At 38.3% G+C, this 18161-nt stretch overlaps 1 protein-coding gene across 4 annotated transcripts in view; it reads right to left on the reverse strand.

Annotated features, from left to right (window-relative positions):
- Positions 1 to 766: 766 nt before the first annotated feature.
- LOC124165334 overlaps positions 767 to 18161 on the reverse strand; it is a 253448-nt gene continuing 236053 nt past the window's right edge. The window contains exons 1-4 of one of the 4 annotated variants that reach the window (XM_046542720.1): positions 9213 to 9314; positions 9078 to 9089; positions 8442 to 8706; positions 767 to 3622 (exon numbers count right to left, since the gene is read on the reverse strand). In XM_046542720.1, the coding sequence (XP_046398676.1) occupies positions 3353 to 3622; positions 8442 to 8702 (531 nt within the window). In that variant the 5' untranslated portion in view covers positions 8703 to 8706; positions 9078 to 9089; positions 9213 to 9314 and the 3' untranslated portion in view covers positions 767 to 3352. The other 3 variants (XM_046542710.1, XM_046542702.1, XM_046542694.1) reach the window with 3 other exon arrangements.

The raw sequence follows: 18161 nt of genomic DNA on the forward strand, positions 1-18161 counted from the left end.
CAGAGTCCCCCACAATATCACACTGGGTTGCTCGGACGTATTAAATCTTCTTAGTGAAATTTAATAAAAAGATGAAATAATCTTTAAGTTAGGTACCCTTAGGCTTCAATGAGAGTTTTGTTTGCAAGAGTTGAATGACTTAAGGTGCCTTCTATCTTAGGGCATATATTTTTTTTTAATGCAGCAATAACTTTAAATTCTTTAAATGAGTAATTTTTTATGATCTGATGAACTTGGTACCCATAATTAATAATAGCTGGTAATACATCCTTACCTCCCCAATTTTAAAATGGTCTCATTCTAGGTAGATCTTGAAGGGTTTGGACTTCAATAAATGCATCTCTATTGTAAAATTAGGGATAAGTCTGTTTGTAAAAGTATTTTTAGCTCTATGTTCATTGTTTGAGGCATGTAAAGGAACAATTTAAAAAAGTTTTCAATTTCACCTAAGGAGGTGGTTGAAACAGCAGAGAAGTATGAAATACCTCTGATTGTGTTTTCATTAACTACAAAATATTGATTACAGATCGACAAAATCATTTAGTCTTCATTTAAATTCTTGGATAATGATTTTGAGTACCTATTGGAGGGGAGAGCTTTGCTTTTGTTATTTGCTGGATGTTACTAAGCACATTCTTCCAAGGCAAATGTAGATCTCTCTTATGGATTGCTAGAGGAAGATACTAACACGTCAAGGCTAGAGGAAAGGTTAAGGGCAGTGGGTTTAACACTCCAGGTAAACCCTGGAAAAATAAAAACTATCAAGTCATTTGATACATACCATTTTAATGCTAACCTTAAAAATAACATTCAGTCTAAATTGGACTTCATAATTTTACTTTTTTAGACATCAATTCTTTGCATTACTTACATTCTCTATAAGGCCCATGGAACTTTTGATTTTATCACAAAGGATCACCCTGTCAAGTGCCTCAAATATTATAAAAAGATGCTAAGGCATACCTCCGGGTAAAGATTTAATTTGAAGTTGTGGTCTGGCTTTGAATGGAAAACATAGGGTGCACACGTTCATATTTCCAAGAATTTTACTCACCATTTGCTTCATCACCTTTTCCCTTTCAGAAAAGTTGGGTTGTGGAATATTTTAACTGTTTGATTATTTGAATGTTTTTCAAAAATGTATTTTACTTTTTCCCAATTTTTTCACTAGCAAGAAATATCAGAATTATTGGCAAGTCACATAGAGCCCTGCACTAATATTTAGAGAATAGGGCAATGAGAATTTTTGATCCAGTGAAATATGCTTTCACTTTACTGTGTGAATGTAAAATTAACATAACTAGGATAGAGTTAAATATTGGTAGTAAAGGGTAAGGTACTCAAGATAAAAGCTTTTGCCAATACTTTTGATGGTGCGATGATGTAAACATTGAAGGCAGACAAATAATTATACATATTACGAATGTTGATTCATCACTTTTTTCTATTGAAAGATATAATCTTTCATTGTACAATTTCTTACAACATAAACCTGTGCAGAGCTCTTATATTTTCTATGATACAATTTTTCATCAAATATGTGTGTCTATTAGGTTTCATTGAATCAATTTCTTGATTCCATTGATTTTTTTCTATCTAATATTCAGTTTAACGTTTGTTGGAAATAAGTTAAAATTCCATATTAAGATGTAAAAATGTTAACATTTGTATTATTTTGCCACAGTTAAACTAACATGAAAGCCTACAATTTGTAATAGAATTTCTCATTGCTTAGTAAATAGGTTGATAGCCCTTTGTGAAACTTGTTATTATTGGGTTTGGTTTGGTTTAAAAAAAGGTTAATCTCACTTATGTGATCATAATAACCTGTGTACTTTGTTGCACAGTGTTATGAGAAAGCATAATAGAAATTGTCCCAAATGCTATCATTATTTTTCTGTGTTCACCGAGTATTCCATCTGCCACATGTATTCTTTTACTTCTAAAACATTGCATCTCACTCATCATCTGAGACTGAAAATATACTTATATCCGCTCTTTTAAGTGAAATGTGACTAAGGTGTTTCTTTCAAGCATATTTAATTTCAGAAGGCATTAATGGTGATGAAGTCAAGTCCTACCATGTGGCTATTTAAACTATTATGTTTTGCCCTGCCAAGCTGAGCATTCGAATTTTATGTGATCATATTTAATCATTACATAAATTTTAGCCATACTTATTATTGCATGGGCTTGCATTACTAAATGAAGGGGTTGTAATGAAATATATCGTTTTGCCTACCAATTAAATGTCACTTGTGTTTTGTTTATTCAAATGTTAAGATGACCATGATTTGATGATATGCAACTCACTAACTTTTGCTTTTTTCCATTATATTTATTTGTGTCCAAAATGTTTGGCTAATTTTTCAGGTACCATGTGATATGCACTGCCTAGTTTGTTAGGATTGGCTCTCAATGAAATTTTGATGATCAATCCATGCTAGACTCCATAATTGATAAGGTACCTACCACTAATTTTGGAGAGAAAATGTTGCAAATTCACAGCAGGAATATTCTGAGATAAAGTCTAATGGCATAACATGTAGCTGAATGGAAAAAACTAAATCAATATTCCAGCTCAGTATGAGACCTTTTGATGTTTCATATGTTGGATTACGCCCAGTATGTAAGATTTTTCATAATATTTTCCTTAAAGCCAATTGCTGAATATCAGTTTTATTTTTATTTTATGCAAAAGAAGTTCTACCATGCTTTTAATGTTTCATGGAAGTGTCAAATAAGAACTAGTTTGACCTTTTATGTAATGGTTATTTTCCAATACAAAGTTTATTGTGAAGGAAATTCATGTGGGAGGATTTTTTATTATAATTTCAGAGTGGAATGTTTAATATATCGAATACTCATAGTGTAATTTTTTAAATGAATAACATGACATTTTATTATTGAAGGAAAAGTGTGGTATGGTGATGAAAAGGAGCATTTAATGGTTCATTTACATATATTCATGAGGATATTTGATACTCATGGCTGATTGTGATCAAGTTTGGGGTTATAGGTATTATTCCATGGGATGGTGGGCTGTGTTTCAATTGTTTTGAATGGCTTCTTGAGATAAAAAACTTAGAAGCCACTGGAGTTCATTAGTTTTGCTCTTACTTGTGTCAAAAGTGATGTCATATCTGGTTGTTTTCAAATCATGTAAACATTTTAAGCTCGTAAGTACATCCAAACATACTTTGGCTGTAGAAAATCAGACAATTTCTAACGTTGAGTCACCGGCAGGAGCACATTTCCTGTTACAGTTTTACATTATCTTAATGTAAATCAGGAATAACGTCTCATCTCCTTATTAGTATTTGCTATCCCAAGTACAAAATATATTTGGTCCTCAGACGTAGCCCTGGGCTTCTAACTTCAATGCTGCCTCATACGAAGGCAAACCTGATGAGTCTATTGGCAGGCTAGATGATTCAATTGTTCCTCCTACTGCTCCTTCATCATTAACTCCTGTGGTCCCTTCTGAAACAGCTTCTTCCCACTTCCCCACCGCCACTTCGTATGATGGTGGGGGCAGGGGCACCGAGAACACATCATCAAATTCAGGGCAAGTCCTTGGGTCCTCCGACATGTAGAACACACCAGATCCTTCGTAGCACTGCTGTTTAAAATAAGAAGCAATCAATTAGACCCTATGGCGTAGCAAGGGGGGAGGTCCGGGGAGTCCAGATCCCCCCCCCAAATTTAAAAACACCATTACTTTCCTTCATAAAAGGAAACAAAATATTGAAAAATAATGGATATACAAGAGACTTCTTTGACAAATGAAGTTTTTTTCGATAATGAAAAATGTTAAAAATTAGTTTAAAACCCACTACCTACTTAAAAATCCCCCCCCCCAATTTTTGGTCACCACCTCTCCCCCCTGAATCAAATTCCTGGCTACCCCATTGATTAGACTGAGAGAATTTAGATTTATTTGCACTTCCAATTGCTGTTAATTGGTTTTTAGGTGGATTTAGAAAACTTTCATCATAGCTACATAATTTAAATAATTGAAAAATTGTTCTCCTGCTAACACGTACTTACGTGATTTATTTTTGAAACATTGAATATGAACTTTATGGCATTGTTAAATGTGGGAATTGAAATGTGGCATATGGTGCATTTAGATTGTATTTCATGAGCAATGAAAATTATTTCATTCAGGTATCCAGCAACTAAAATGAAAAGTGCATCTTGACTCATTACAATTTGTTGGTATGTAGCCTTATTTTTTTTAAAGGATTGATTTAAAAATTTTGATGTTATGGAATGGGAAAATGGTTGCAACTTCCTTCATTAATGTGGTGTGAGGTAATTATTTAAATAAATATATGTATGAATTGATGGGAACATAACTAGATATCAAGCTTTAAGTTCAAGAAATGTGTTCTAAATTTACTTCTGTCTGTAAATTGTCATTTACTGAAGTGAACATATATTATGGTAGCATCCAAATAGGAATATGATTTAGGGGGAATGGGATGGCCTAGGATGGCGACCCCTTCTACTCACCCCACCCCCCCTAGGCAATGGGGTTTCCAGGAAAATTTTTGAAAAATGACATGCCTGGAAATACTTTTTACATCATTTTGGCACTAAAATTTACCTTTAAGGAGATGCAGTTATAATATATCTAAACAATAGTTTTAATAATTCTTTTATTTCTCTGAGGCTATCTCTGAGGGATTCTATCCCCTCATCCCCCCCTAGTTACCCCACTGGTAGCATTTGAAATAGGCTTGTTAGGCTGGGAGGATAAGGAATTGAAGGGATGCAGAGGACAGGCTGAATATAGAAATCCTGATTTTATGCATTACTTGGACAAGTTTATATATTTTATGGATCTAGCTCTAAAAATCACTTCATAATCGTTGACTCCATATTTTCCATCTGCCTTAATATGGCATTGAAATTATTTCATTTGATAACTTGCCTCTCACATGTAAAAGTGGTTAGGTGAGAAATGAATTACGCATTTTAATCATCTGCAAAACTTGTCATTTACCATTGTTTCAAGTGCAAAGCTTTATGGTTTCTGGGCGTTTATTGGAATTGCGTTATTTGACTGCTTGGGTATACCTATAGTTTTTTGCACAATTCAACTATACGTAATGGTAAAATGTAATGTCTTTCTGTCTTCAGTAGTATTGGAAATTGATAGCTCTCTTAAAAATGTTTTAGCAACTGGTGATGGATTGGGAGAAATCACTGATCATTGCTGTGTTAGCAGGGCTCCAACAATGAACTTCAGTGTTTTGGGGCAAAAGATATTGAGGAGGGTTGTGGTAATCTGACTTAATGGCACTAAAAGCTGGTGCATAGCAGATGAATGAAGTATATGCAATTCCACCTGAGAGTATTTTACCCTGGCACTTAAATTTTCATCAGTAGATTTTATTACTTTTTAAAATACTAGTTGGAGCTAACAGATTTTGTAAACTTAAAAAAATAAGCCTTTTCAGCTTGAGGGCTGTGGTCTGGCATAATTATGAACTTGTGTTTTACAGGAACTATTACTGATACATATCCTGAAAATTCCTTATTTGAATGGCATTATGTTACCATAAATAAAGGACAAATAAAATGAATGGTTCTTTCACAGAAAACATTTTTGATGCACACAAATAATGTTCTTAAATAAACTCTTCCTGGAAATTATGGAGGAGGTGCTGACCTGTTGTACAAGGAATTCAGCAAAGGTAGTGGGGGTTTGCTTTTCACATTCTTGCTAAAGTCTTCAAACTGACACCCTTTCTGCATTTTCATGTGAATGCCTTGATTCAATATTTTGTTTTTGCTAAGTTTCATGGTACATTATGTATGGAATTCAAATTTATGATCAGATTTTACCTGTATTGTTTACCCTGTCTTTAACCTTGGTGAGTACTGTGTCAGATTCCATTATGGATAAGATCTAGGCTGTTGCCCAGGGCACTGAAGACCTGGAGTCTTGTTCAACTTGAAAACCAATTCAACACAGATGTACCAGGTACTGGAAAAATGCCCTATAGGTTATCAAATATGGGCGCCGTTAAAATGTTGTTGTCTTTCATGTATTTTTGCAGTTAAGTGATAATTTTAGATCTGTGACATCAGCAATAGACTATTTCCCTATACACTGACATTGCTGGTACTGGCTGCTGGTTTGATTTTTAGCATGTATGTAACAAGGGAGATATTATGTGAACATAAAACCTCTTATATGGCACCTGTTGAGTCAATATCCACGTGAAAATGTGCATTCAAAAGTATGAAAACCGACAGATGGTGCCACCATCGGCTGGTAACTTGCAGTGCTCATCATCTGCTCCACATGCAAGTGCTGTGGTGGACATAATGTGAAAGCTTTCATCAAATTAATCATATAGTACATATCTGTCATTAGTGCCAGCAGCAGTTTTGCTGGTGCCTGCCAAACTGGCGGGATGACACCTCTACTTAGGGTATTGAAGCTCTAGAAGCATGGATAGCCTGACATTGTGTAAATGCCAAGAGGAATTCCTCTACATCATTCTCTTTAAAAGCATCGGATAACACATAATAGGTTTGATTCTCCTGACTCTCGAAAATTTCCCTCTCACAAGACTAATGAAATACATATGTAGTTGAAAAGGTAACTGTGGAGTGTTACATATCACCGATATTATGAAAAGTTAACTTAAGTGTATACCACAATTTAACACTTTCTTTCCATTCTATGTATTGATTGCACAGAATTAACCCACTTACGGCCAAGGGTTATATTCGGTAGAAATTTTGTAATTTATCATCATATTTAGTCTCACTATGTGCTAGAAAAAAATATTGAAAAACTTGAGCCCCTAAACAAATTATTTATACCAAAAAAATAATTGCGCAATTTTGCACCTTTGGCTGTAAATGGGTTTCAAGTTGTGTTTGTCATACAAGGAGTCAACATATAGGAAAGAAAGAGAGGGTAGAAAAGGTGAGGTGTGGGTGATTACCGATTCTGGAGATGTCTATCACCATCAAGTTCGGTCATGGAAGATGGTGTTGTGGAGAAGGCATGGATATTACAGGAGAAAATGAGGGATTAGTGCATCTAGTGAGAATTGTTGTTGTTGTCACATTGTTGTTGTGCCAAACGAGGCCCCTTCTTTTCAAAAGGTCACTTTGGCATTCCTCTTCCATGTAACGCTTTGAGATCTCTATTCAACCCTCAAATTTTACTTTCCCGTATTGTAATGCTTATTGCTTGGTCACTATATCCAATACAGAGCAACATGAAATTATGAGTATATTATCAAACTTCGGTAGCTTGATGAACTACACAACGTCAAAAGGGCGCAATCGCTAAGAAAGTCATATGAGAAAAAACAACTGAGTGCCAAGAAAGTAAGGACCGATGTGTAGACCTCCATGCTCTGTCACCTTTGGGTATGAATGCATTCTCTGGATCATCTTTTCTTTGCGTAGGTATGTTTACGTTCATCAGTCTGGCTGCTACTGCTTTGGCTACACTACGAGCTCACTACTTCATACAAAATATCTCTGAAAACTGAGGTGGTCATTTCTTATGCAGTGCCAGATTTAGCACTAGGCGAGGAAAGCGGTCACTTTAGAGCCTTGGCCTCAAAGGCGGCCTCGCAGGCTCAAGATAAAAAAATTGAAATGAAATTTGAAATATTGATAAGAAAATTTATTGTTTGTGAGAATTTTCAAATGTTGCAAAACAGAACTTGGATTGGTGAGGGAGCAGGACAAAATACAAATCATAATATTTGCTTTAATAGAGATATGCCAGTGTAGTGCTGTAATGTTGAAGTGACTGTACACAGTGGTTGAGCAATTGGGGGGGGGGATCCAATACAACCCCATTGGGTCGAAACACACACTAGATAAAATCGAAATTTTTGGGGGTTGCTACTTTGTACAAAAGCATTTAGCTATATTTTCCGATATATTTACCAACCTTAACGAGTTGATATACAAATAAGGTCTAAGGCTAGGGCTTATATTACACGCTTTTGGTATATTACAATCTAGTGACAGATTCAGACAAGCTAGGGGTGTTAAAGCCCCACCTTCGGTATCCAATTTACTACTAGATAGAATGGTAATTTTGTTCGGACCCCCACCAATGTTAGGAGGTTACCCTCCATTTAGCCCCCCCCTTGTCCTTATCCTGTATCCGACATTAACTGTACACTTGCGAATCAAGTTCAGGAAGCCCGAGGGTGGGGTGTAGCCGAGCGGACGCTGACTGTATGGTTTGTTTACTATTTTCAGTACACTATGTATGTGCGTCAAGGACGTATTCACCCACCTCCACCCTAAGATTTGGGTGGGGGGATCTTTGCCTATCTTGCTTTGGGGCCTCAAAGTTCTAAATCCGGCACTGCTCCGATCCCATTCGATTAGATAAAGAGAGGCGTTAGAGAGGGTCCGGGAAGAGCGAAGTGCGTGGGCCTCACCTGCAGCTCGAGGTTGTTGTTGAAGAGCGGTCTGGGGCTGCCGGCGATGGCCATCTCCTCGAGGCTGCGGATGTCGGCGCTGGTGACCACGCCGCACCCGTCGCCGCCCATGCACTCCTCGGCCATCCACTCCCGCTCCAGTCTGCGCCGTCTCTCCCGCTCCTCCTCTTCCTCCTCCTCGCGCTCCTCGTCGCTCTTCCGCATGCCGCGGTGGCAGCAGTAGCACACTAGGACCAGCACCAGGATCAGACCACCCAGCATCGCCCTGTCCACGAAGAAACACAAGGTATGAGCTGCTGTTTAGTATCACATGAACGGAAGAAAACAAGTTTCCAGGTGCCAATTGAATTAAGTTTATACGATCGCAGAAAAAATTGTTTTTCGTTTGACTTCGGGAACCATCAATAGGGGGGAGATAGTACTTTTACCTGCGATTCATTTGGTAAGCGCTATTTCACAAGTCCAAAACCGCAGTTTATACAGTTGTGAATCCTCAAATAGGCAGACTGCCGAATGCATACTTTGCCTTTAGCGTCAGTGATTTTTAAATGTAGAGGCATTGGAAATTCTAGAAGTAGCACAATCTCAGGCAGGGGCGGATCAAGGCCGTTGTTTTGAAGGGTGCTCATTACTTACTGCTACGCCTTGCTGGAATAAAATATATCACAGTGGTGATGCGTCGGAGGTCTGAAATGCGTAAATAAGTGGCCTTCAGATATTCATAAATTATTTTTGAACTTTTTTTGTTAAGGTGGCGAATTTAAAACTTACACTGGGGGGTCACCTAACAAATTGCCATCTTTTCAATTTTTCCAGAAATGACGACGAAAGAGGCGGCCCCACGCAATCCGACGCAGGTCTCAGTAACGTCAGGGCGTTGCAGGCATTGGAGGCAAACAAGTCTCATGTCAAGATTCTCCTCGGCTAGGTTCTTCCTTAGCCCCCACCTCCTGTATCCCCTCCCGCCCATTCTGTCTCCCCCTCCCTCCGTCCCACTGAAGGAGCGTAGAGAACGGATGGGTCTCCTCACTCCCTTCGTATGGTTGAATTGATCAGTTGAATTGGAGTGCAGGGCTAGATTGCTCGTTTAACAACGCGTACCTGATACCTCGACGTACGTGAGTAGTCTAAACCCTCCTTCGGTCCCCTTCTCGCTCCCTTGGAGTCCGAAATCGGAACCAAATCCCTTCGGCCCGGCTTGCACATCACCTTGTGGTTGGCTGACGTGTGAATAGCTCTTCTCCTCTGCTGACGACCCTTCTCTTCTCGTGAGAGTAACTCAAACCCTCGCTTGGGGAATGGCGGTGATAAGGGTCTGGGGGCCGATGCCTCGGAGTAAATATAGCGTAATAGCCCCAAAGCAGAGTGCGCAGTAGCCCTGAAGCCGAGGCCAATATTGAAACTCTAAATTAGATGATATTACTAAAGCCTGAATCACACGATCATTTTTTCCATTTCTTTGGAGGGACGGCTCCAGCGATGGCGGAAAAAATGAACGTTTCTCGCCATCATTTTCCGCGATGGTCAGAGGGATGGGATTTCCATCCATTTTCCATTACTCTGTACGTCCCTTTTTCCGTCGCTGAAACCATAGCTTGCACGCTAGCACCGTCCTTCAGCCAATCAGAACGCTCGGCTAACTAAGAGATGACATAGTTACCTTTCTGTGTCACGAAATAAGCTTTTTTGATTCAGATTGATGTCTCAGCAAACTCTGATTTGAATTCCGAAATCTTAAAATAAATAAAATGAGATATATTTACTCGCCATTCGCAGAGAAAGTTGTATGAAAAAACACCTGAATGCGAAGAAAGTAGCGTCCGATGTGTGGACCTCAGTGCTTTGGCGTCTTTGGGTATCAATGCATTCTCTCGATCATATTTTCTTTGCGTTGGTATGTCGACATTCGTCAGCGACTGGCTGCTGCTACTATGGCTACACCACGGGCTAACGCCTTAAAAAAAACATTTCTTAATCGGTTTTGAGGTTTCCGCGGCGTTTCTACTCATCAGAAACAGCTTTGAAGCGTTCCTCCGCGTAGTTTTGTCCATAGGCGACGACAGTTTCACCAGCCTTCTGCCGACAGAATCTCATGACGCCAGGAGCATGGCTGGAGTAACTGTCGTCGCCAATGGACAAAACTACGCGGAGGAACGCCTGAAAGCCGTTTTCTAAGTGAATTGCATCTTAAAACTGAGGCGGTTATCTCTGATCCTATTCATGAAGTTTTCTTGGGGCTTCACTACAGGTAATTGGGCTAATTAGTTCCAACGTTTCAGTGGCCATGTCTGCCACCGTCTTCAGGGCTAAAAGCAATATTTTTTAAAACTCGTAGATCAATTATTGTTTAAACAATTAATGTAACACATAGCGTTTTCGTGATTCACACTGGTAAATTAGTGGTTAGCAATAACTAATTTATGAGTCCTACACCCGAGAGAACTTCATTAATACGGTCTAACAGGAAGTATAAAATCATGTATCTTTGATCGTTTTTAATCACTCGCGTGGGATTTCGTTCTCGCGTGTTGGACGCTTTACCGCAAAAATCTTTATTTGTATAAGCGTAATCTTACGAAGTCTTGAACCCTTCAAGCATTTGTTAGTCTCTGCGCCGCGGCGCGCAGGTACTTTGAGCATCATGCCAGCTTTCTTTAAAATGCTCTACAGTGGCGTTGAAAAATGTAATTAAAAAAGGATTTGAAGGAATTGCGAGCAGTTGGAGAAACAAGTTGACTCGAGGGAGGGAAGATAAATCGATTTATTTGAAAAGTTTTTAACGGGAACATGCTAGCTTTGAATTAAACTTCCTTCGGCTGTTTTATTTGTGATACAAATAAGTCAAATTCTTCGCCGCTAGGATAAGTCTCTCTCCATTCTCTGACAGAATCCGGGCAAGGTAGTTTCCCGTAAGCATAGTTCTAAATTTACGAGTTGTACTATTTAGCATCTTATTCTGTCAAATTATAAGATCTTTGTAATGCTGACGTTGCTTCGTGGTAATCATAATTTTTGGCGAGAAAGGGAATATCATGAATTTTTTTATTATGTATCATATTCATATTTGGTCATAAAAACATGTGAAAACTTTGTAATGAAATGGGTAAAAAATATCGACACACCCCGTTGCTACAAATTAATAAATATGTATTCTGTGGACTCCCTCGCGGCGATCTTCTGTTGACCGTTGGTGAAATTACTTTCTCCAAGTTTTTTCATTCTCGTGTCAAAAAATGATGATTTGTCTTTTAACTGACAATTTAGGGCCAAAGTCTGTTCCTAATTAGAGCGAATGCGACCGACGTGACGGGTAAGAAGGAATAATTGATTCATCCAAGCTGTATCAACGTGTTGAAAGTTCTCCCCCTCGTAAAAAAAATAATCTCGACTCGTCCCTATATCGTTTTTGCGTCAGTCCCGCATTTTTTTCACGCCCGCAAAAATCACTCCCAAGGCGTCGTGAGAGGGGTCGATAATTGACTCCCGCAGGTCATGTACGGTCAGAAGTCTGCTGCAGCACCATTCGGCGGTAATGATCCCTGTCGGCCACCGGATTGCGGTTCGTGTGGCCGGCCCATATGTTCCACCCATCTCTTCCGCGTGCACATTTCGCTCCCGTTTGTTCGACGTCCATAATTAAAGAGGAGGAGACGGTAGGGGGAGAAACCCGATTTCGGAATTGGCCTACTCTGGCGAGAGCACCACGCCAACTGGCGACCTCGACTCTTCCGACATCCCCGCCGATTTACTGCTCCAACGTCCCCAATCCGCGAAGACGACCATATAGTCCAGTAAGCAGATGTACCCGTTGTGATGGAATTATTATTAAGTCTTTTACCTGTCAAAGTGGGTTTGCATGAAACATTTTACGAGTCATCCTGCCTGTTCCATATCCCATAAGTGAACTTCCCTCTTCAGTTCCCAGTAAGGCCAATTCCATTCATTTTCTATGCATAAACCCATGGGCGGTCTGGCCAGGACGGCTGGTCGGCGATCGCCGAGGGCCCCGAGCTGAGGGGGTCCCCACAACGTTCACTTCTATCGTGAAGCGAGCGAATATGAATGGTATAATAAAAAACTCATCTTACTTGAATTTATGTTTTTTTTGCAACCATAAAGTTCTGCGTTTTCATTGTTTGCTTTATTTACAACATAGTGCAAAAAGATTACACTAAGAAATAATTAAAGGTGCCAGCAGATAAAAAGAAACGGTTGCTAATTTAGGCCGTTCTACATGCGGCACGGAATTGCGCAGGTTAGAACTGCATTAATTTCTAAAATGGCGCGGAATCGCGGGAATGTATGAACGGATAGAACAAGGGCTATTTTACCATCTCACGTCCATGCATTCTCGCATGTGTTCTAGCAATTCACCGCTTTACACCACGCAATTTTGACTGCGCCTTCGTACACACGTCAGATTGTGCACGTACGTGCCTCGTGTAAAACGGCCTTTTGAGAGGGTTATTCGGAAAGGTTATTTTAGAGTTTTATTTTTTAAATTTCAGTGCGGTTTCAAGGAAAAAATTCACTCAATAGATAATAGAACCCTAATGCATTGTCATTTGAAAATATTTTGCTCCAAAAAGGTTTGTGGAAGGTCAAATGCAGTCACAAGCTAATAGCAAGAATAAATAGTGTACGTACTTTTCAAGTAGTTTTTTTTTACAGTCAAAGGAGTTGCATGCTGGAGCCCTCCCTATCCCATGTCAGTTCTTCTACTTCCTGTGGTACATCTAATTTGCATGCAACATCACCTGCCTCAATTATTCGTATTTTGGTCTTCCTCCTTTGATTATTTGCTCTTCTTTTTTCCCACAATTATATACGAGGTGGGAAACTAAGGGGTACAAGTGATTTTTGTCTCAAATAAGTTAGGTAAAGTTAATTGTTAGAAGAAATACACTAAAATTGGTTGCCAAGGGATACGAGTGAGTCTCAGCCAAGGCCAATGGCCTTGGTCTCAGCAGTCCTGTGCTGACATCGAGTGGAAAATCAAATGCACAATATAAAATATCTTATTCATCTCGTTTGTATTCTATACCTAATTTCTGTACCTAACTGTGCAAAAAAATAGAAATCACTTGTACCCATTGGCTTCCAAGCCACTCATATTCGATGTAATTTTTTGTCTTGACATCGCCATTGTTGATGCGGCCAACGTATATGGGATGGTGTTTCACAACGCCTTAGTTTCTGCACTGAAGTTTAGCTCCATTTCTTTCTTCTGGGTATCTATTCTTAAAATCTGATCAGTTTTACATTGGATTCTCTGGAGGAAATATCAGATCAACGAAATGTTTAACTTGCTATTTTATTTTCTTTCCGATAACTTTGACTTTCTAAAGTAAAATCTGGTCGTGGAATAGCGCTTGGTCTGCGTTTTGATAAACTATAGCGTTATAGATTTTGGAGAAGGAATTTCACTACCAACATTATCTTGAAATCGTTTCTATCCCAAAGTACGAAATAATTTGTTGGGAAAAATTCAGTCACGCGAAAATAGATTGAACTTGGCTCTTTCCTTAGTCTGACTAGTATTTGCCTCATCTGGAAAAGAATACACGAATCACACACTGACATATCAATGACATTGAGTGTGGGAGGGAACGATGCCCCGTCCTAATTCCTCAGCAAATACTAAAACAGTTATAGTAATAGGGTGGTTTCCTATTATTTTTTTATTGCCTAAATCGAAAGATTATTACTCCTGGAGTACGTATTTCACGCTTTTAGATTTTTAAATGACGATATCTATTTTTCGCGATTAAATGAAAATTGAAAATTTTCAAGCGCGCGAAAACGAGACGCTTAAGTATGAATGCCGGGAAATCTCTCTCCGTGTGGCGTAAGTATTTCTGGTTCCTGCTGCCGCCTTGTGAGGTGACCTTGAGGCGAGTTGAGCGCTGATACGACGCAGGCTGCTAGCGGGTAGCTGAGTACCCTGCTGGCTGGTAGCGCTTGGCTTAAATAAGGATTATTAATACCTTATCAAATGAAGAAAACTTTCCGACCTTAGCCAGTTTTAATAAGTGATTATTAAGACATGTTTCCCTGAGCTCTGCGCCTCATGCATGCATTGGTAACCTCAGACGATGCATAACTCCTATCTTCTCGTATAGAAACTAGGTCCCTGTGACGTCACGTGGAGCGGCATCGCATGGGCGCCAATCTGGCCCTCTTCAAATGAGGATAAAAATGGACCATTGCCATTCGTCTAAACCGGTATTTCTAAAACGAAATAATTTTTATACTATGAATACAGTAATGGTGGGTAACGAATCGCAATAAATGCCTTTCGTTTTATTTGATGAAGGAAACTACCCTATTGCGGTAATCCAACGAAATAAGGATGAATTCTCTCCAGGCGCCACAAAATGCAGGTAACCACTAGCCCCCCACCAGCTTCAACATTCTTGTCTTATGATGGCAAAAATTATGCACATTTGAAAATTGACTTTTCATTTCGCTCGCCAGAATAATGCCATTTTTGGCATTATTTTTTAAATGACTGAAACTCCATGAAAAATCTTTGAAAATTATTCGTGGCCAAATTTTAAACCACTTACATTGATGTACGAAATATATTTCATGAGAAATATCCCACATAGTGTACAAGTGGGAGTGGGGAAGAAATTCCATAATATTTGCCGACATAGATGCAAAATGTGTTACAAAGGATGAAAAAGAATCGGAACAGGAAGGAAAAAAGCATTAAAGGGAAATATTTTCGAAATTTAGCTTTAAAGAAGCGGACTACGCTTTGAGAGGAGAAAAGATACTAGGGGCTACGGAAGCTTTGAATTCTGTGCTAGATGATAATAACGAGATAAAAATATCTTGGTCAAAGAAAGCTAATAATGAGGAAAAGTTCTTGTTGTAGATCACAGGAGTTTTTTGGTTATGAAAAAGCATACTTGGTAAAATGGATTATGAAAAAAATGAATGCATGAAAGGGTTCGTAGATAGCCGGTGCTTGCTTATGTTTCATGGAAGTTAATTAAAAAAATATGGAACAGTGACTTCAAATAGATTTTTGTGTAAGATTGTGCTTTCTATTAAAATTTTTAAGGACTAGATGAGTAAAGTCTATCAAAGTTTAGTAAAGGGTATTGGATCTTCTATCACTACGGTAGTTATGAGAGTCACAAAGAAAAATTAATCAAAAGAATTAAACGAACTCATTATTTCTATTGTATTAAGCTCATAAGAACTAAGTCTATTAGCAGTAATTAAAAAAGAATAATCTAGCTCCGCTACTAAGATCATCAATGGAGATGGGGAATTAAGACTGGTTATTTTTCATAATTATTATTATATAGTAAATATAAAGAATACTTTATGAGATTACGCAAATACATGAATATAAGAATTATTTTTGCATTAAATACGAGTTTCCGTCTAAACCTCGGGTTTAAATTCCAACAAGAATTGTCGATAGCTACTACGTGCTAGCTTGGTTAACGCCTGTTGAATGCAGACTTTAAAAAAATCATTAAATATAAACATCAAAAGTATTTCCAACTCTATTTACTTTCCCTAAATTCGACTGCGGCTTTTATTTTTTATCAGACTTTGGTAATTTACTCTCTCTCGTGTGAAGATGACTTTTTTGAGATATTGCCTCTTTTGCTTAAAAAAAAAAATCATTTTTTCATACCTCAATATTTAATAAGTTTATCAACAAATTTTGAGCTATTTTAAATAAATTTGCCATAAAAACGTGTAACTACCTGTTACCCATCAAATTTGGCTATCAAAAATGGCCAATTTTTGTTGTTTTTGCTCTCTTCATGGCCGTAAAAATGTCAAAATCGACATTTTTTATGATTTTAAATCAATATTGAAGTTTATGTTACGCTTCCCGTTTAGCTTAAAACAGTTCTTTCACTATTTAGTGAAAAAATCAGAAATCACTCCTCAGTTAAGACATTTTCAAAATTCTTGCCTTATTGATGGCCAAAATTATACCCATTTGAAAATTGACTGTTTTACTTTGGCTCGCCAGAATAGCCATTTATGGCATTACTTTTTACAAGACTGAAACTCCATGAAAAATCTTTGAAAATTATTAGTGGCCACCTTTTATATAAATATGCAAATATACTCTATGAGAAATATCCCAAATAGTGACCACGCATTTTTATTGGAGCCTGAATGAATTGGAATGGAATGGCTCAGCCAGAAAACTCGTGGTTGGTGCCATTGTCGTGATAGACGTGGCAAATTATGATTTTATATTTAAGTCAACTAACTAAAAATGTAGCAATGAATGTGGAAATATGATTTTTAGGTCCAAAAGGGAAGAAGGTGATTTTCACTTATCCCTGTATAAACAAGGATTCTAGAGATAGTTAGATGTGGAGCAATGATTTAGTATTAACTATATGCGGAGCAGTTTAGGTATAAATTTTAGTGAATCTGAGAATAATATAATTGGACAAAAAGAATCGGGAATGAAAAATTTCATTCCACGAAAGTTGAAAATTACCAATCAAATAGTGCTTCAAAGACTCATCATCACGTTAATTTTCTCCATTCGGAAATGATTTTTGCATCTGAGAAAAGAGAATGCCATTGGTAAGTTAAAAAGAGATTTAAAAACTGCCGTAATTGGGTTTCTCTGAGCTCCCCATGGCTGATGGCATGGTCTCCAAGTACACACACACCTATGCTTGCTGCGGAGGGTTCTGCTTATTGCTCAGGTACGGGAAAAAATAATTTCACGTTCGCTCGTGGATTGCTGAGAGATTGACATTACTTCTTTTGTTAGGAGACACCGAAGAGAGGGAGGGAGTTGTGAATAAATGCTAACCAACCTCTCCATTATTTTTCTTTTGAAGACCTCTTGAAAAGAGAGAAGCATATGGACTGGATTGTGACGGTCTGTCCACTGGAGTCCTCTCCACGTGAATTAATCCCGCGGTCTGTACATTAACGTCCTCCTGGCTTGTCCCCACGAATCATTTTTTCTCTTCTCTCCCTCTCTATATTCCTTCCTCATTCGCTTTTCTTTCCGATTCCCGTGATGCTCCAAGTGGGTTACCGCATTCTGAATAAAACGTACACGGCCCTTTTGATTTTTTTCTTGAATTCTTGGTTCGAATCCAGGAAACGGTGCATCCTCTCTCTCTTGGTCTGCCAACGACCCGGGGAAATGAGCGTGCCTTTTCTTTATTCCCTCTCTTCTTCGCCGGCAGACATCATTCTCTCTTCGACGATCGATTCTCGCGTCGTGCAGAGTTTTGCGTACCTCTGTCCCGTCTCTACTTAACCAACGTTAAGGAGGGATTTTTGAGAATGCACGGTTTAAAAAATTACTCCTTGCGTATGTTATTTAAAACATGTTTTACTGTCATCGACGACAGGCGGAAACTTTGAATATCTAAGTAAGTGTAACGAGAATGTGGGTGATTAAATCTTAATTATTTTTAGCTTACAATTTTTCAAGACATTTTAGACGATCATGGCGCCATTTTCATGTGGCTACCGTGATATGACTTAAGTTATTGCATTCATTCGCTAGTAACTAAAAAATTGGTTCGGCGACAAGCCCAGGTTTTACTTTGGGAGGAAAAAGTTGACCCGGGGTGAATCAAAATTTTCATGAATCACGTTTAAGAGATATTTGGTATTTTAATAAGGTATTTTTTTCGTGCAGCTTACCAAAAAAATAATATTTTACCGAAAAAATACCTGTCGCTGCGTCTGTTTATACCA

This window comes from Ischnura elegans, chromosome 1 (assembly GCF_921293095.1).
Source record: "Ischnura elegans chromosome 1, ioIscEleg1.1, whole genome shotgun sequence".
Taxonomy (NCBI): domain Eukaryota; kingdom Metazoa; phylum Arthropoda; class Insecta; order Odonata; family Coenagrionidae; genus Ischnura; species Ischnura elegans.